The sequence below is a fragment of the Podarcis melisellensis genome, assembly GCF_964234715.1.
Source record: "Podarcis melisellensis genome assembly, chromosome: 6".
NCBI classification, from domain to species: Eukaryota; Metazoa; Chordata; class Lepidosauria; order Squamata; family Lacertidae; genus Podarcis; species Podarcis melisellensis.
Window position 1 is genome coordinate 8,306,078 of NC_138538.1, and position 20,853 is coordinate 8,326,930.

At 46.4% G+C, this 20,853-nt stretch overlaps 1 protein-coding gene across 3 annotated transcripts in view; it reads left to right on the forward strand.

The window, feature by feature from the left end:
* Positions 1-20,853, forward strand: part of NKAIN4 (sodium/potassium transporting ATPase interacting 4) — a gene marked incomplete at its 3' end in the record, with an annotated part of 97,996 nt that overhangs the window by 33,627 nt on the left and 43,516 nt on the right. For all 3 annotated transcript variants that reach the window (XM_081917348.1, XM_081917347.1, XM_081917346.1), the window contains exons 2-3: positions 9,557-9,694; positions 12,801-12,881. In XM_081917348.1, coding sequence (XP_081773474.1) covers positions 9,557-9,694; positions 12,801-12,881 — 219 coding nt within the window. The remainder of the gene's footprint in view (positions 1-9,556; positions 9,695-12,800; positions 12,882-20,853) is intronic.

The following is a 20,853-nucleotide window of genomic DNA, read 5'->3' on the forward strand; positions in this document are numbered from 1 at the left end:
GAAAAGAAAAGAAAAATGCAACTTGGCTCCCACGTAATTTGTCAAGCCACTGTTAAATCTTGGCACCTGAACCCCGCAAGCCGCTAGGACACTGAGTAGTTGCATTTAGGGACCACTTGTCTCAGCATCCTCTCTCTTTCAAAAGCCGATAAAAGTTATTGATAGATCATCACTGGCCAGGGGAGCAGAGGCCTTTAAATCAACCTTCCCCAACCTGGTGCTCTCCAAATGTTTTGGATGACAACTCCCACTAGCACATGGGAAGGCAAACTAAGGCCTGGGGGCTGGATTCGGCCCAACCGCCTTCTAAATCCGGCCTGGTCTAGGAATCAGTGTGTTTTTACATGAGTAGAATGTGTGCTTTTATTTAAAATGCATCTCTGGGTTATTTGTGGGGCCTGCCTGGTGTTTTTACATGAGCAGAATATGTGCTTTTATTTAAAATGCATCTCTGGGTTATTTGTGGGTCATAGGAATTTGTTCATTATTTTTTTTCCTATTTGCGGATAGGAAGCTTCTGTCTGGCTTAGGGAGGGAGTCACGCTTTCAGGGCTTTGCTCCCCCCAATCGCCCTTGCAAGCTGCCGTCTCTGGCCCTAACTGTTGCCCTACAAAAAATGTCACCGCACACCACTGGTGACTGGTTTGCCCTCACTGGGCACCGAGCTGAACGGGTGCCGCAACAATGACTTAGAACAGAAGGCAAGAGGCAGGGGGCACCAATTTGGGTGTCCCACAGGGTGCCTCTGAAATTTGAAAGTCCACCACTTGGCCCTCCCAGCTACAGTCCCTATTTGAGCTGAGACTTCTGCTTTGGCTCCCATGCCCCTGTGTGTTATTATGACACAGTCCCTGGGTGCCCCTAGGGCACTCCTTTTCTGCAGGAGGCGGTCAAGCACAAGCTGTAAATTTAGGTTTGTGCCATTAAAAGTGGATTAAAGCTCTGTTGCAACAAATCCACCTTTTAAAAAGCAACAACAGGCTTTTTGTTGTTAGGGGAATGATGGGGAAATGCACTGAGGATTAACGGGAAGGTGTAAGAAAATTAGAAAAGCCCTGATGGATGAGAAGAAAGGCAGATCTTGTTCAGCATTCTATTTTCACATCGGCCAACCAGATGCAAGCAGGACTTGAGTGCAATAATAACTCTTCCCTCCTGTGGTTTCCAGTACTGTGGTACCTTGGAAGTTGAATAGAATCCATTCTGGAAGTCCATTTGACTTCCCAAACATTCAGAAACCAAGGTTCGGCTTCTGATTGGCTGCAGGAAACTCCTTCAGCCAATTGGAAGCCGCGTTGGACGTTCGGGTTCCAAAGAACACTTGCAAACCAGAACACTCACTTGCAGGTTTGCGGCGTTTGAGAGCCAAAACGTTCAACACGCAAGGCGTTCGGAATCCAAGGTACGACTGTAACTGACATTCAGATGCCTACAGTACCTCTTTCAAGACTGAAGACGTATATACCCCCCCCACAAAGGATGAATGTTCAATAATCAGGTCATCTGGATGAACCCTATGACTAAGATCAAGAAGGAAACAGATCCGTTCTTATAGTCCTCCTATCTCTTGAAAAACCAACAAGTTTGGGCCAGTTTTGCCGATGAGTTTGCTTAGCTGATCCTGTTGAGCTGTCTTGAGTACACAACTCATTTGAGTCATTATGTTTGTTATTGCCTGTGGACCTTGGATAGTTTCTTTTCTTCTTTTTTTTCAAGCCAGATGGTTGCTCTTCCCTGCCACTCCCCCGCATCCCTGTTGCTAATTAATAGAGTTGGAGCATTAAGCACTTTAGCAGATTTGTCCCCTTTGCACTAACATCCACCGCAGGCCTCAAGGATCACTTGCAAAGGATTATCCAGGCTGGGTGTGTTTCCATGCATCGGTGACGTTGCTGTGCAAATATGGAATCTGGAAGGGAGTTTGGGAAACTGTGCCAGATTCTCCTATAGATATTTCTGCACTCATGTTCCAGATGTCTCTGAAGATGCACATCTGTCTCGTTCCTCTCCGCTTTCTGAAGTTTCCTTTCTTTTCTTTTTTTTATAATATTTATTGAGATTTTACAAAAAACAAAAGTTTACAGAATGAAAGAAAAAAAGCATGTAAGAAAGAAAAAATAAGAAAAAATTACAAAAATTACAAAAATACATAAAAAGGAAAGATGAAAAAATAAAAAAATAAAGATTACAAGATAAAAAGAAAAATTAAAAACAAATCCATTTTTAAGTATCTTTAAACTCATTTGCTTGTTTTGTTGACCTCCTCACACCTCCCCTTTTTGTATTCCCATTTACATAATCAAATCAGGAAATCCTTACCCTCTTTCATTTATCTTAACTCTAAATCTTAACATATTATTCTGAAGTTTCCTTTCCTGACAGTGCAAGGAGAATTATGGTCAGAGTGGCCGCAGGGAGGGAAAGGTAATAGATTGTGTTTGGGGGCCACACAGTCTTTTGCCTGAGAAATAAATGCCCCGTCCCAAACACACCGTACCATTAACTTAGGAACAGTAATGGTCACTTTATGGTCATGGCGGCAAAACTAAGTAGACCAGACCCCTCCCTCTGTTCTCCTCACTTGCCTAAAACATCTGAGTATTAAAAAATGACATTTCCCACCAGAAGCTACCAAACACTGGCTGCCCAGAGCATCATTCTTGCCTGGAAAGACAGCTCTCTGACTGTGATGGCCTGGGAGAGACACAGTCTGCACTGGATCCTTTGCCTCAGGCATCACCTGAACCAAGTCTGGGGCCTGATCCTGAAGAGTTCCAGTCTGCACAGATTCCCCAGCAACAAACACCAGCTGGGCCGAGTCAGGGGGCCTGAGCCTGCCCTGGCTCCAGATGCAGGGGTTACCTTGTAGCCTCCAGCTGGGCCATCAGTTACAGCTGCTCCACTACTGGTTGGGTCAGGGGAGGCTGAGGCAGCCCCTGGGTCTAGTAACCCACCGACGTCTCCCGAGCTGCAGAGACTCGGGTCTGAGAGAAGGAGAGATCTGAGTACTCGCAGGAGGAGTGCTCGCCTTCAGGCAAAACAGGGAGGTGAGTTGCTGAGGGATCAGGACCTGCCGCTACTTCGACAAAGATAAAAGGCCTTCGGACTCCTGTACCTGTCCTTGCGTGGTTGCCTGATCCTGTACCTGTCCTTGCGTGGTTTCCTGCCTCGTGTCCTGCCTTGGCCCTGTTGGACTGACTCCTTTGGATTCTGGACCAGTCCTGGACCGCGTTTCATGGGTTACCCCCGGGCCCAGCACAGTGACAGAGTAATAATAATAATAATAATAATAATAATAATAATAATAATAATAATACATTTTATTTATATCCCGCCCTCCCCAGCCAAAGCTGGGTGGCTAACAACAATCAAATAATCAAATAATCAAACATTCTAAAAACATTTCATTATAAAAATTAATTAAAATCAAATTGATGGCAACCGTTAAGCAAAATTCTCTCCCTCCCCAAGGCAGGTTAAGTCTTTCTTCCCCAGCTATGACACCCCCTTCCTCTTCTGGTGATACATTTATACTGGGGTGGGGGGAACTCTGGGGAAGAAGAGTCAAATTATGCCCCACCTCTCTGCACCTGTGTTTTATGTGAAGGCTCACATTTAAATGCATGCTGTTATAATTTGATGTGCATACTGCTAGTAATGTATTAGTTCCTCTAACGAGTCGCTGACTCCCCACAATCAGTGACGTAGCGTGGGTTGTCAGCACCCGGGGCAAGGCAAGTAATTTGCACCCCCTAACTCGTGGATTTTAGTAGGGGCAGAGAGCTGCGGGTGCAAGCGCCCCCCCCAGATGTTGCGCCCGGTGCGGCCGGCCCCCTGCACCCCCCACGCTACGCCACTGCCCACAATTTCTGTGCAATTTTCAACGAATGCAAAAATCAGCCATGTAATCTCATTCCTTCACTGCTGAAAATGTGGATATACTTGTAACAGTGGCCAGGTTGCTCATCGGAGCAAAACGGTTTGAGCATATTGCACAGATCCTGGTCCGACTGTACTGGCTACCAATTAGTTTCCGGGCCCAATTCAAAGTGCTGGTTTTGACTTATAAAGCCTTAAATGGCTCAGCACCCCAATACCTCAAGGACCATATGAACCTACCTGGACCCTGAGATCATCTTCTAAAGCCCTCCTTCATGTTCCTCCTCCTCGAGAGGTCTGGAGGGTGGCAACATGAGAACGGGGCCTTCTCTGCAGTGGCTCCCTGTCTGTGGAATGCTCTCTCCAGGGAAGTTTGCCTGGCACCTTCATTTAGGCACCTGGCAAAAACATTCCTTTGGTTGATCCAATTTATATCCTATACCCTTTTAAAATGTGTTTCTTGTGGGGAGGGGTGCTACTGGGTTGTTGCATTTATTTTTATTATGTATTTTGTGATTTTATATCTTGTTTTTATTCTGTGAACTGCCCTGAGACCCCCTGGGTATAGGGCGGTATATAAATTCATTGAATAAATAAAACTAATAAAGAAATAACACACCTAACTTCATGCCAGGGATCTAGGGTTGCCAAGTCAGGAGCATCCCAGACTCTGAAATTTCAGGGCACAGACCTGAGACCTAGCCCCTGGTGATGTCAAGGGAAGAGAGCCCTGGTAATGTCATGGCCATGGGTCCTGGAGACGGAGGTTAAGTGGGAGAAAGTAGCAAATTCCCTAGAGGGTCTGTTCTATAAGTTACAACCAGTTCCTGCCGGGATGAAGCTTGCAAGTTCCTCTTAGTGTTATTGCTTCTGCTGCCTTTGTTATTGTTGTTATTATGACAATAAAAGACCCTCTGATTCATCTGGAGAGTCAAGCCCAGCACCTGCCACCAGGAAGGGGCAAGGCAAACCTGGAGACTTCAGGTCAGACCTGGAGGTCTGGCAACAGCTACGTGAATCAGTACTGAGCCTTCACTCTATCTGCATAATGACAATCATTGTGAGAGACTCTGCTCCGCTCTGCCTGCTGCTTTCATTTAGCTTATCAGAGCCTGATCTGCATTCATTTAATCACAAAGAGCATGTATATGGAGGTAGGATTTTTCCTCCTATTACAGATACGCAGCTAGAAATAACAACAACCACTGCAATAATAATAATAATAATAATAATAATAATAATAATAATAATAATGTTTTTCCCCAGCCACTCTGGGCAGCTTCCAGCAAAATATAAAAAATAATAAATGTCAGACATTAAAAACTTCTCTGCACAGGGCTGCCTTCAGATGTTTTCCAAAAGTTATGTAATTCTTTTATCTCCCTGACATCTGATGGGAGGGCGTTCCACAGGGAGGGCGCCACTGCCAAGAAGCCTGATTGAATTACAGTAGGTTACAGGAACAGGTCAAAACCTACATTGGCGTTCGCACAGTGGTGCAATGTGTTGTGCTAGGACCTGAGAGTTCAGGGTTCAAATCCCCATTCAGATAAAGAAGTTCACTGGCTGTGCTTCGCCTCTGGATGCCGGACCAGATGGGCCAATAGTCTGATCCATCAGGGCTTTAAAAATGCCTCTCTGAAATAAATCTGAGAAATAAATGATATTAGAGTGAGGTCCCAGTAACTAAGGACAGTCGTAGTATGTGCAATCTGATAAACTAATAACTTTGCATCTCCTAAATCAGGGGTCAGCAAACTTTTTCAGCAGGGGGCCGGTCACTGTCCCTCAGACCTTGGCTGGACTATATTTTGGAGAGAGAAAATGAACAAATTCCTATGCCCCACAAATAACCCAGAGATGCATTTTAAATAACAGCACACATTCTACTCATGTAAAAACACGCTGATTCCCGGACCATCTGCAGGCCGGATTTAGAAGGCGATTGGGCCGGAACTGGCCCACGGACCTTAGTTTGCCTGCCCATGTCATAAACCTCTCAGACCTCTGTATGCCAATTTATACCAGCCAGCAGATGCAGACTTTGGTCTTTCAAATTTCAGCGGAGCCCTGTGTGAGCCCAAAATTTGGTATCTCCTGCCTCTTGTATTCCATTCTGTGCATGCACTACGTCATAGTTGTGACACCCCACACCCCACCCAGTGCAGGGGAACCAGTCACGCTGCCCTAAACCCACCTCTGCAGCCAGCATGGGCACTTATTCCCTGGCCCTTGCCAAGATCAAATCCTGGCCTCACAAGCTGCAATGTTGTCTGTGGGCAGGGGACAAAATGAGTAATCAATGCAAGGCAAACCATCTAAGGAATGGCTACATGGCAGAAACAGAAGGGAACTGGCTGGCTTAGTCTGGCAGGTACTGGGCAGTAGTCAGGTAAACCTAAGAAGAGCTCTGCTGGGATCAGACCAAGGTAAAGGTAAAGGACCGCTGGACAGTTAAGTCCAGTGAAAGGCGACTATGGGGTTGCAGCACTCAGCTCGCTTTCAGGCTGAGGGAGCCAGCATTTGTCTGCAGACAGCTTTCTGGGTCATGTGGCTAGCATGACTAAGCCGCTTCTGGCACAACAGGACACCGTGATTGAAGCCAGAGCGCATGGAAACACTGTTTACCTTCCCACCACAGCAGTACCTATTTATCTACTTGTACTGGTGTGCTTTCGAACTGCTGGGTTGGCAGGAGCTGGGACAGAGCAACGAGAGCTCACTCGGTTGCAGGGATTCGAACTGCCGACCTTCCAATCGGCAAGCCCAAGAGGCTCAGTGGTTTAGACCACAGCGCCACCCGCATCCCTATGATCACACCAACAGTCCATTTAGTTCAGCATTCTGCTTCCTGCAGTGGCCAATCAGGCATCTCCAAGGATATCATAGGCGGGGCTTTGGAGGCAGGAAGCTCCCAAATGAGCAGACTATCTCAGGACTTGGGAGGTTTCCTAATAGCCAAGTGGCTTCCCCTGGCAACCTGCAGCAAAATCTTCATCCCTTCATGCATGCTTTAAAAGTATGGAGCTGTGGTGTTCAATTAGTTAAATTTAGTCCATCAGTTAAGAAGTTGCCACCGATTAAACAGACAGCAGACTCTCTTTTTTTCCATGCAATTAAAAAATGCAATTAAAAATTGCAGATGGCAAGATGTCTAAGGAGGTGTACCTCCCTTTCTCTCATGTAGGAGGGCATGAATGCCTTCGATGACGGCTACGATGAAACATAAAGAAAGCCTCTGGCTTCAGAAGCATTGTTTTAGTGCATGCAAATTTATGCACATTTAATTGACAGATTAATTAAGTAAAACTCTGCCAAATAATTGATTAAGAAAAAATTCAATCAGGTTTCCGTCTTGTTTAATAGGAGTTGTTCTTTTAGAGGAGCATATGCTCTGATGTTTCTTGTGAGCTAGATAATGATTTGGTTGGGTTGCCCTCCCAACACACAAGGACAATGACACTTACTGGAAAGTAAGGAAAATATCTTCATTCTGGCTGAGAGCAGTACAGGAACGGTGGCAAGCAGAAGGGACAGAAGTCAAGATTCCATGGCACATGAACAAGGCAACATACTTAGGACCAAATGGAAGCTATGGAGGTGTGCGGTGACAGCTTCCTCATTGATGGCCCAGCGCTGCCAGGCTGTCCCCACCAGGGGACGCAACACTTACCCTGTCCTGGCCATCAGCAACCTGCGCTATGCCACCGGGGAGAACACAACCCTTATGACTACTAGTTTTTGATAGCCTTTTATTCCGTGAATCTGTCAGATCCTCTTTTAAAGCCATCTAAGTTGATGGCCACCAGTCCCTTTTGTAAAAATGTTTAACTACATTCTGTGTGGAATCTAGATATACAGTGGTACCTCAGGTTACATAGGCTTCAGGTTACAGACTCCGCTAACCCAGAAATACTGCTTCAGGTTAAGAACTTTGCTTCAGGGTGAGAACAGAAATCGTGCAGCAGCAGCAGGAGGCCCCTTTAGCTAAAGTGGTGCTTCCGGTTAAGAACAGTTTCTGGTTAAGAACGCACCTCTGGAACGAATTAAGTACTTAACCCGAGGTACCACTGTAGTTGCTGCTTTGGATCATGATACTCTTTGGTCCCAGCAATTGCAGGCAGCAAGCAAAGTCAAGCTCACTTCTCGCAAAATCCAGAAGGCATGGGTTATCTCTATGTAACATACACCACTGAAGGGTTTCCTTGCTAAATAGGTAAACTAATATATGGACGGGCTGGTGCTTTATCTACATTTCTGGGCTCAAAGTAACAAACAAAGCCAATTAAATGCCCGATTGGATAAACTGATTGCGGTCACGTGTCCTCCAGCCGGCCAGCCAGAATCCGGGACTCCTAAATGTCGCCGCCATTTGTGCTTTGATCCTTCTAATGAAAGATTAAGGGCTTAACACATTGCCGCTGGCTCTGATGATGCAGAGAAAATTGATTTTGAAATGAATAATAACCTTCCAGTGCCACTTTCCCAGGTATGGGACTTGTTCATTCAGTAGCTCGCATGCTTCCTGCAAGATTGCTGATGGTACCTGTCTGGCTGTTTAATTAAATTGGCTCCCTTGGAGTTGAAGAATGCGGCTTTCAAAGCTGTCAAAAAAGAAGAGCGAGAATGATTGTTAGCTGTATCCCGCAAAGATGAGAGAAGAGGCAGTGGGCATGATCCCCAAAGTTCTCCTGCATGAGTCTATTAAACAGAAGGGGTGGGTGATACTCAGACAAGAGACATGGAAATTAATGGACATGGGTAACTAAGGTACATTGGGTTGATTTCAACATGGCATTGTTCCATTTGTTCCATCTGTGCAAACATCTCTTGACTCTGAATACCACTGCTGTTCCTGGCTTATTAGGACCTGTTGTCTAGGCATCACATTGCCTCTTTGTGTGTGTGTAGTCAATCCCATTTCTTTTGCAGCAACCTCCCCACCCAGATGCAAATCACCCTCAAATATTTGCAGGTTCGAAATATGGCAGAATGAATGCATGTACGGGTGATGCACTGCACAGGGAATTGGCATGTGTTCATACTGCCCTGCTGAATTTATTGTGAGCATAACATTTTTTTTAGTTTCTTCAGTACACAGTCGGTCTTGGCGTATGGTGAACTTTCAGAGGATATGGGGGAAAGGAACTAGACAGAGTTCTCATCCAGAGGTCCTTCCTATGGAGCATTCTTCCTGAGCTGCTGGCAGAAAACTTAGAGCAATCATTCTAATTTGCTTGCATGCAGCCTATTCGACATCGCCCGATGTTGCTGCAATCTTGCACTTTCAAGTAATTTCCCCATCTCTTTCCTTACCAAAAAAAAAAGCTCTGCTTCTTTGTTGCACAAGTGCCCAAATCCACTTCAATCGTGCAACCGAAATTTACTGCGTACGATTGTATCATTTGCACTATGCCCAAATCCACTTCAATCGTGCAACCGAAATTTGCTGCGTACGATTGTATCGTTTGCACTAAACTGTGCCAGTCCAGAGATTGCCACCAACAGAGGAACAATTCCATTTTTTGAAAAACAAGCATTTTCAAAGCAAGCCTTCAATTTGCAATTGTTCATCACAGGATTGTATAAATTGTAGATTTGGAAATGACCCAAAGGGTCATTCAGCCTAAGCCCCTTGCAGTGCAGAAATCACACCCTCCTTTTCTTTCTTTTCCAGCTTGCTGCCTTAGAGAGACAAGTGTTTGATTTCCTGGGATACCAATGGGCTCCAATTCTTGCCAATTTCCTCCACATAATCATTGTCATCCTTGGCCTGTTTGGTACAATCCAGTACAGGCCACGCTACATCGTGGTGGTAAGTAGCAAAGTTCTGTTTGGTTTTTTAAAAAAGATTCCTAAAGATGAATTTAAGACTGGCTCTTAGAAACCAGGGGGTGGTATTTAATGGAATATTGGTGCTAGCACAAGGATTAGGTCTAGTGCAATGGGATTTCCCCACTCTCCTCTCCCTGTGTGAGCTTCATGCCATCTCCAAATCTTTGAAAATATATGGATGCCTGTGACCCATGTATATGGGATAAATAATAAAAGAATCAGCTGAATGCCTGGATTCAAAAAGCAGGACTAAACATACACTCCAGCAAGAGAGAGCTACAGCAGCAGAGTTTAAACTCACAAAGTCAAGCAACACAGTGAAGCGTTAGGAATGTAGGCTGTTAAGCCTTTTGTACATCCTGTTTAGTTGCATATAGCACTTTCCCCATTTTCTATTCCTCTCGCAATGAACAGATCACACTGTTAAGTAAGTTTAAAATGATTTACTTACTAAATGTAAAGGTCTGGTTCATGCATTATTCCATGTAGCAGCAAGGAAAGCACAGGCAGATAACCCTTGGGTGCAAAATACAGCTTATAGTTTCAAACATGCAGTCTGAACTTGGAGCAAGTTTAGGCACACCCATCCTGGTAGGTTACCTGGTGCTGAGAAAATGAGAGAAAGGAAACAGAAGCAGCTTCACTTCCTCCCTTACAGACCTAGCTTCCTAAGTGACCTAGCTGTGTCTAGGAAGAGCACTCTCTGATCTTAACACTTTCATGCACTAACTAGCAGCAGCTTAGCTGGGGTGGGGGGAGTGGAGTGCACTGGGCACCACTTACCCAGGGGTCAGCACTTACATTGGGGCCTGCAGCACACCTGAGCCATGCGTCTCTCCTGAGAGTGACACAGTGGCTTGGGCACCTGCAGGCACTGCACTGCCCTGCAGCTGAGGGGGAGGTGGCAGGCAGACTCCATGAGGACTCCACCCAGAGTGCCTTGCCCTGCGGGCATGGGGCACACACACAGGGTGTAGCTACCACCCCAGATGCCTGAGCAGTTAGCTACACCGCTAACTAGCACTCATGAATAGTTATGTTTGACTGCAGTCTCCCACAAAATGTGCTCTGGAGGGTTGGGGGAAACCCCAGAACAGATTTAGGAGATGGAGACGGGGGGAGTGTTCTGTTGCACAAGAAGAAATCCTTGCACTGACGAAACCTTGTCCTCAGCGCTACCTTGAATACATCCCAGGGTTCAGCTCCCAGGTCCCTATTTGCCATTAAACTACTACTTGGTTAATTGGGTGATAAATTCATTTTATCATATGTCCTGAGGACCGAAGGGCAGCATTCCACAGTGCTGCCAGCAGCGGGGAGCAGGGGGAGAATAAAGGGAAGAAAGAAACTTATTTATCCCCCATTCACCACTCTCAATGCATGTACAGAGGGAGCGAGAACAGTTTGGGTGAGCTGCAATGGGTGGGTTGGCAAGGTTAAGGTTAGTGGTGAGTTCGGAGAGGGGGAAGCGGGGTGCTGAAGTGGTGAGGGGTGGGGTGGGGTTGGAGGGGGAAGTGAGCAGGAATGTCATCCTGCAGTGTACACACACACACACACACACACACACACACACATGTACAGTAGGTTTCTGTGTCACACTGACCTTGATAGTAGTGCACATAGTTCTCTTCATGGGCCCATAACCGGTTTGGATCTTTCCTAGATACAGTGTGCATTTGCATCACAATACTTTGGCCCTGACGCTGACAGCGGGGCAGCTCCTATTATCAACAAATCTGCCCTTTTTTCACTTGCTGCTTCCAACAGAGTGTGCATAATTTATTTTAATCAGGCCGCTTCACTTTATTACACAGCCTTTTGGATATAAATTAAATTACTGCGCTGTTAATGGGATGAGCAGCCACTGCCCTAATTGCCAGTTTGTAGCATGCTGCCCTGTGCAAATGTCTTTCATTAAGGTGACCAATCGTGCCTCACCAACGCTGGCTTTTGCATTCTGTGATGGAAGGCTGGCCCTTTGGTGCCATTGCTCAGCTCCAAATAGCTGTGGAGCTAAATGTTCCTGACTTGGCGGGTCAGAGCTAGGCAGAAAGTTTTCCTTGCCCACCAAAATGAAAGGCATCTTCCCCCCTGGTTCTCTGAGGTGCTCTGTTTCATTTTGGTGGAGTTAGAAACCTCCTTTCTGGAATGGGTCCATGCTATTTACTGTCTCTGAAGCCTCAGGTTCTCCTCGTGGTTTCTAGAAATCTATATCAAGGAGGCTTTTCTGCCTGACAGATGATTTGTATATTTTTAAAACCCTCTCTCCGCCACCCATCTCCCAACCAAGCCTGGGTTTATCACTGCCAGTTATTGAGGAGGGAGATTCCTCATTGACCGGCATCATTGCTCAAGTGATAAAGTCCACCGTCAATGATTTTGGAAAGCGAGGATTGCCAGTCAATCTATTGCCGCAAGGCTACAAACAAGCACAGAGTTTATCTCTGGAGACAATGAACACATCGGTTGCATCACCCTCTGGTCTGTAGCTGAAGGACAGGCTGCAATGGATCACCATCGGTATGGGAGGAGGAAGAAGGAGGTCACTATAGTGACCTGATTTGGAATCCAGGGGATTCCACATGTACACTAGGGATGTCAGAAAATTCTGGCGGAAACAGAAATGGGGTCAGAAATTGCCAGCATTTGGAAATGGAATGGAAATCAGTCCAGTAAATATGATCAGTATTCACTGCTGCTGTTACTTTCAGACCTCAAATGATATGTAATTGATTATATCCCCCCCCCACATATTTGCACTGTGCGTCTTTTGTTCTGAAATGGATGGGTTAGAATAACATAATGACATGGCCACTCTAATTAAGAGCTCCTCTCACACCGACTGCTGTGAACTGCCCTTTGCAGCAGCACCCGGGGGGGGGGGTCATTGTTGCTACCCAATGCTTAGTCTTTGTTCTTAGTTGAAATCCATCAGGCCACCAGAAGGACAGAGGGCTCTGACTTTGTTGCCGTTCAGATCGTGGCGTTGAATGTTCTGCATCTGCGGCACCAGCTTTGGAGAGCTTGTGCTCGTTTTGCTTTTTCCCTCTTCTGCAACTTTGACTTCTTTCTCTTTCTCCACCCAGTATGCCATCTGGACAGCCATCTGGGTCACTTGGAACATCTTCATCATCTGCTTTTATTTGGAGGTTGGCGGACTTTCGAAGGTGAGCAAGGCGGGCGTCCAAACGCGGCCAGAAACTGTCCAAGGGAAGGAAGGATGGAGAAGTGCCAAGAGGATTGAGAAGAGGGTGTGGGATGGAGACACACAAACGCACAAACAGAGGGGAGGGGAGCATTCACATCAAAGTGTGGCCCGAGAGGGCCTTGTCGGACAAAACGCCGCCTGCACACTTTCAGATTAAGGGTAGAATGAAAAGGGGAGGGCCAGAGGGGATTAGATTACTCTTCCATAAACTGAATCCAATTCAGTGCTTTAATGCCTCTCCAAAAAAGGCTATCAATCATTGCAGGCTCCTAGCACGATTTGGGTGGAAAATTAATTTCCTCAACTCTTTCAATGCAGATATAACACTGCTGTTTGGGTTTCTGTTGCCCTTAACACGTCCCTCTACCCCTTTCATTCCCTTTAAGCACTTGTAAAATCCCAGATTTGGAGGGGGACGTTATAGTTGCACTTAGAATATGCGTTATTCCATCCTGCACACTCCAATGGCTTAGATTTGTTGCAAATTTGGGCTGCAGGCCCTTGCGAGTTTTCGCTTGTGGCTCCTGCCTTTCTGTGCTGTTGCTTGACATGAGTGAAATGTGTTGTGTTTGGGGCAATGGCCTCAACAGCATGGAGCTGAGCCAAGGCTACTACAGTACCCTGGACAGCTCCAGAGTTCTGTGCTGGAGACTCAGATGTTGTTTTAGCAGCAGTCATCTTCGGACTAAGCTTACCTAGGAGGAACAGCTCTATCTGATAATGATAAGAATTTACTGTTTAAGGACCTACCAGTATTGGAAAACAGCTAGTAGCTAAATTCTAGAGGCATGGTAGGATAGCCCCAGCCACTCTGGGCGGCTTCCCGCACATATTTAAACATATTTAAACATCAAACATTAATAATAACAATCTGATCCTATATGAGAAGTCACAATAACTTTAAAATAAACAACTTATATCAAATAAAGCAATATTCAATAATTCATTAGAATCTAATAGTAAACACTAAAATTAAACATCAGCCAATATTTTTTTAACAGTTTACACTTATCTATAATCAATAAAAAATAATGGCAAGTCTCCCTTCATAAATTGTGGTATGTTCCTGTTGTACATTTAAGCAGTCTCCATGTAGATGTGCACATATAAAGGCACATGCCTTAGAAACTCTTTTGGGGACAAGCAGAAAGAGAATATTTGGGAATGTTTTTGAGGAGATGCACTCAGATACTTGCAGGTTCGTCTCCACAATATTGACCTTACCTGTGGAGGAGTGACAGGCATGGAAAAGAAATCTGTATAATACTGATGCCGCTGTCATGGCTTCCTCCAAAGAACCCTGGGAATTGTAGTTCATTGAGGGTGCTTATGAGCCTTGGAAGGGGAAAAGTCTGATGAAGAAGGTTTGCATCTGGTGCCAACCTGGTGCCCCCCAGATGCCATGCTGGCTGGAGGCTGGTGCGAGTTTTCGTTTAAACCATCTGGAGGAAGGAGGACCTTGGGGTCAATATGCTTCAATAGGTTTCCCCTACTTCTTTCTCTCTTTCTTTTTAATGAAATGTGGTGTGCTCCACCTTTTATTCACATGTGAACCAAACAAACCCCACTCACCCACCTGCCAGAACCCTAAAGGTAAAGGGACCCCTGACCATTATTAGGTCCAGTCGTGACCGACTCTGGGGTTGTGACGCTCATCTCACTTTATTGGCCGAGGGAGCCGGCGTACAGCTTCCGGGTCATGTGGCCAGCATGACTAAGCCGCTTCTGGCGAACCAGAGCAGTGCACGAAAACGCCATTTACCTTCCTGCCGGAGCAGTACCTATTTATCTACTTGCACTTTGACATGCTTTCGAACTGCTAGGTTGGCAGGAGCAGGGACCGAGTAACGGGAGCTCACCCCATCGCGGGGATTCGAACTACTGACCTTCTGATTGGCAAGTCCAAGGCTCTGTGGTTTAACCCACATCACCACCCGTGTCCCTGTCGGAACCCTAGTTTGGTCTACATAGGCAGCTGGTGAACTCTCAACCCCTGGAGAGAGAAAGAGAGAGAGGCTTCCTTTTGCTCTGCTCTAAGTCTCTAAAAAGGAAGAATTATCCTATTTTTCTGCCTTCCCTTCTGATCTCCTGGGGATTAGATGTTTAAGGCAAATGCATTCCGAACCCTCCTTGCTCTCCTCCTCACACACCCCCTGCTCTTTTACATTTAATTTCTGACAAAGTAGCTTGGCTGTCTCAGCGGCCGGTTAATTTGTAGTGACAGAATGCAAGGAGGTGCAGCGAGGTGGAAAGAATGGAGATAGTCAACTGGCAGCTGGTGGTAACGGCTGCCCATTTGAGTCTGCAGACAGGTGATCAGCCAGGTGGAGAGAAAGGTGTGTGTTTTAGGGGGGGAGGAGCTGGAGTTCAAATTGCTCTAATTGGTTTCATAAATATCTACTGCAAAGCTGGCGGTGGGGCAGGGGGAGAGTAGACCTCCATAATTGCTTCTTTGGGAGAGCTTCCTCCATGTTTTTTGGGTGTGACAGTTTTCTGATTTGTTGTCCATAAAATCACAGTACTGCATACCCTCTAATAATAATAATAATATAAATAATAATAATAATAATATATTTATACCCACCATCTGGCTGGGTTTCCCCAGCCACTCTGGGTGGCTCGCAACAGAATATTAAAAAAACGATAAAACATGAAACATTAAAAACTCCCCTAAACAGGGCTGCCTTCAGATGTCTTCTAAAAGTCTGGTAGTTGTTGTTCTCTTTGACATCTGGTGGGAGGGTGTTCCACAGGGCGGGTGCCACTACCGAGAAGGCCCTCTGCCTGGTTCCCTGTAACTTCACTTCTCCCAATGAGGGAACCGCCAGAAGGCCCTCGGAGCTGGACTTCAGTGTCCGGGTTGAATGATGGAGATGGAGACTCTCCTTCAGGTATACAGGGCCGGGGCTGTTTCCTCTGATGAAAACAGGGACGTACTATTCTGTGATGATAATTTTACTATTTATACCCCACACATCTTACTGGGTTGCCCCTGCCACTCTAGGTGGTTTCCAACATATACGAAAACATAATAAAGCATTAAACATTTTTTTAAAAAAACCTTTCCTATACAGGATTGCCTTCAGACTGCTCAGGGGTCGGATAACTCCATACCCTCCAACATTTCTCCAGTGAAAATAGGGACATCCTAAGGAAAAGTGGGACATTCCAGGATCAAATCAGAAACCAAGATGACTTCTCTAAATCAGGGATGTCCCTGGAAAATGGGGACACTTGGAGGGTCTGGTACTGTAGGGTTGGAAGCATCTAGCCCAATCACTGCAATTCAAAGAATCACATCTAAATAATCCTTTAACCCCCCCCCAATAACCTCTTAATTCCATGATCCAGCAAGGATTAAAATCTAATGGAGGATCCCACTGTTGAATTAGCCAGGCAAGGGTAAGAAAGGATTCTCTTCTTCCCTGTTTTATCTTCACAACAGTTCTGTGGGGTAGGTTAGGCTGAAAAGCGGGAACTGGCCCAAGGTCACCCAGTGAACTCCATGGCTGAGTGGGGATTTGAACCCTCATCTCCCAGGTCATAGGCCAACACTCTTAACAATTACAGTGGAATCTTGGGTTATGGCGGGGATCTGCCGCAACCCAAAAACGACACAGCCCAAAGTGTCGCTTCTGCGCATGCGCGCACATGATTTAGCGCTTCTGCAAACCCGGAAGCTCAGTCCCTGCTCCTGCCAACCTAGCAGTTTGAAAGCATGACAAGGTGCAAGTAGATAAATAGATACTGCTCCGGTGGGAAGGTAAACGGCTTAGTCATGCTGGCCACATGACCCGGAAGCTGTATGCCGGCTCCCTCGGCCAATAAAGCGAGATGAGCACCGCAGCCCCAGAGTTGGCCATGACTGGTCCTAATGGTCAGGGGTCCTTTACTTAAACCCAGAAGTAATCGATTCCAGTACAGTGGTACCTCGGGTTACATATGCTTCAGGTTACATACGCTTCAGGTTACAGACTCCGCTAACCCTGAAATAGTACCTCGGGTTAAGAACTTTGCTTCAGGATGAGAACAGAAATCGTGCTCCAGCGGTGCAGCAGCAGTGGGAGCCCCCATTAGCTAAAGTGGTGCTTCAGGTTAAGAACAGTTTCAGGTTAAGAACAGACCTCCGGAACGAATTAAGTACTTAACCCGAGGTACCACTGTACTTCTGGGTTTGTGCTGGTCTCAAGCAGAGGGTGACGTAAGCTGGAGGCAATGTAACCCGAGGCTCCACTGTACACCGCATGAGCTCTCTTCTCCAAACTTCCAGTTTATTCAGCATTTTTCCTGATTCGGCTGCAGCCTTTAAAACCAGGCAAGGTTAAGCCGATTGGCTTTAGCTACTCTCACTCCTACGCTCGCCTAGTGGAGTTATTTTGGTCCGAGAGTCCTCTCACCGCCTTTTCCCTTTGCTCGCATTTTCTACAGGGGGACAGGATGACATTTGGAAATGTTCTTCCTGCGTCCTGTCATCCCTTCTGCAGATGTCATATCTCCAAAGGAGAAGGGAGCGGGGAGCAAAATCTTGTCTGCCAAAACTTTGCTAGGTGGACGGCAGAAGAATGGACAGGTTGGCTGGCATATTAATAGATCCTTTCTTTTCGCTGCCACCGGCATCTCCCCAAAGGTCTTGATGACGTAGGTTTCGAGGGCACTGCGAGCATTTGAGCAGAGCTGTCTCAAAAAAGCAAGCACATTTCCTCAAACAGCTGAAGACGAGATGGAGGCGAGCACAGCTGTGATTTCTGGACATGCTGTCGAGACATAAGACAGTGTTTTGGTTTTCCTCACGGCACCATTAGCATACATTCTGATCTTCCTATTCCATTGATCCCTGCCACGAAGAGCCTTCTATGTACATTTTGACGGCAGAAAGACAGCAAAGTAGTACGAATCTTTTTGATGGTTTGCCCATCCTGGCAGGAAAGAGCAAATAACATAAAAGGCAAGCAGTGAGCAGAATGGAGCCGAGCATTTTGCTGTTCCCTACTAGATCGCTGCAGACTTATGGACAAGCCATGTGATCTAATTCAGAGTCCTTCTGTGATGCTAGAGTATGGTTACCAGATTTTTTTTCAATGAATCCAGGGACACTTTTTTTGGGGGGGGGAGCTGAGTAGCAACAGGGAGTCAGTACAGTGGTACCTCAGGTTAAGTACTTAATAATAATAATAATAATAATAATAATAATAATACAGTAATATCTTTATTGTCATTGCCCCCTCTCAGGGACAACGAAATTACTAATTCGTCCCGGAGGTCCGTTCTTAACCTGAAATTGTTCTTAACCTGAAGCACTTTAGCTAATGGGGCCTCCTGCTGCTGCCACACCACTGGAGCACGATTTCTGTTCTCATCCTGAAGCAAAGTTCTTAACCTGGGGTACTATTCCTGGGTTAGCGGAGTCTGTAACCTGAAGCGTCTGTAACCCGAGGTACCACTGTAGTGGGAATGGTGAGGGAAAAGACCTTGGGCCCAAGCACACATGCATATTGTATAAAGGTGAAAAGCCCTTCTTTCACACCCTGTTAAACATAAATGCACAGGGTTTTTTTTAAAAAAAATCTGGGCAATGGCGCGCTGCCCGCCTGTTACTCCTGAGTGCCCCCCAATCAGTCAAAACAAAGGGGGAAGGGGGCAGGAGATGAGTACTGCCGGACGTCCCTGGTTTCACTTTGGCAGTGGCAATGGCAGTGGCAGCAGCAATCAGCAGCCCAGAACCAGCCTGGTAGCGCAGTTGGCTCTGGCTGGCTTAAGGAGCTGCTCGCTGCCGTGGAGCCCACCATTTTTCCTCGCTGGAAGTCCCAAAATGATTTGTTGTGCACAAGACACATCACATGGGGACTTCCAGTGAGGGAAAATGGCGGGCGCCACCGCAGCGAGCAGCTCCTGAAGCCAGCCAGAGCCAACTGCTCCACCAGGCTGGCTCCGCGCTGCTGAGGCTGCCACTGCCACATTTCCAGGGGGACAGATTTGCAAATCTGGGGACAATCCGGGGACGGAATTTGTCTGGGGACAGATTCGCAAATCCGGGGACTTCTGGTAACCCTATGCTAAAGCAGCACTCCCACTGAGCGTGACACTTCGTTTGCCCTTTATCTGCCAGGGAATGTGGCATTTTGGTGCCTTGCCACACAGGGCAACTTCACCCAGATCCGAAAACCCAAATCTGCCAAATCCCAGCAGCTGCTGACGGTGCCCTCAGTCTGTTGCCTTGGTCCTTAGACCCTCCAGCTGGGCCCATCTTGCACCTGGTGCCAGCATATCAGTGCCGTCAAACGTAGAAGAGTCCCCAGTGATAGTCATACAATTGGTCCATATAGCCCTGCGTTGTCAACAATGACTGGCAATGGCTCACTCAGGGTTTCAGGCAGGGGTTTCCCCTAGCCCAGCCCAGAGATGGCAGGGATTCAGCCTGGGGCCATTTCGTAGCTCTGCCACTGAGCTATGGCCCTAAAACATCAGAACTGGGGGGATGATGTGTGTGTGTGATGTGCAATTTAAAGCACCAAAGGGATGCTAATCCTTCGTCCCCACCCCCATCAATCTTATCTCCCTAGGCTGTAACTAAAATCACATTTGTACCAAACATTTAAAGCACTCTTATGTCAATTTGACAGGCATGGCTTAAAGAATCATGTGAACTGCAGCTGGTTGAGGGTGCTGGGGACTATAGCTCTGTTACAAACAAACTACAGTATAGCTTCCATGGGAGTCACTGTTTTAGACAGGATATGAGGGTGTCACAGGCTCATGTCACAGCTTTTGCAGTTGCTTACAGACCCTCCAAGTGCCCCTGTTTTCCAGAGCCAGTCCCTGATCTGCAGAAGCTGTCCCAGTTGTTGATTTCATCCCAGAATGTCCCAATTTTCCTTAGGACATCCCTATTTTCTTCAGAGAAATGTTGGAGGGTACGGAGTTATCTGACCCCTGAGCCATCTGAAGGCAGCCCTTTATAGGAAAGTTTTAAAATAATGTTTTATCATGTTTTTATATATGTTGGAAGCTGCCCAGAGTGGCTGGGGCAATCCAGCCAGATTGGTGGGGTATAAATAGTAAAATCATTATGATGATGTCCCTATTTTCATCAGAGAAATGTTGGAGGTTATGTGCTCATATGAAGGCTTCATAAAGTACAGATTAGACATATCCTGTTCAAGTAATGGGTTCTTTTGGGGAAAAGCTGAACAGAGACCTCTAGTGTCCTCTTATTCCACCACTCAATAGCAACATCATATCCACAACCACACTCACCCCCTGAACCTGTTTTTTGCCTAAAATCCGGCCCTGGAAACTCATTTGCCCGCACCCCCGTGTTTGCTGTGCCTCCAACACATGCAACCGGTGAGAGCTTCAGGCCAGAATAAAAGCTATCCCCTTGCCAGCTCAGCGAGACACAGCCACTCATGCCACCGGGAGATAAAAAATGACAGTCTCCACTTTTTTAGCTGATAATAAATTTCCTCGCCTTAAAACATGCAAAATTATTCAACCGTTGAGCTCTCCCAGGACTTGCCTGGCTGGACTCAATTCGTCTGGAGGGCTATTCTCTGGTAATTAATGAAAGGGAACGAAGGAAGTACAGGAGCCCAGCTGCTCTTAGACCCACCCAAAAAAGAAACGCAAGGCGTGTGTGTGTGTGTGTGTGTGTGTGTGTGTGTTTGGAATGGGGATTATGTGTGTGCTGCATGGCTAATGGTGTGCATGGATGACAATAAAGAAAATTGCATATTATTTTCATAATCTTACAGACATGCATTATTGGTCTGCTTTCCTCTTCTCCCCTCCAACCTTGCCTCTGCATTCAAGACATGAGTCGTGTGGTTCCCTCACAAACTCCTGTCTGAATGTCAAATGAAGTTGTCGTTGGAGAGGGTCTGCAAGACTCTGACTCAGGGGATGGGAGAGTCCCTTAGCCTTGCATACAGTAG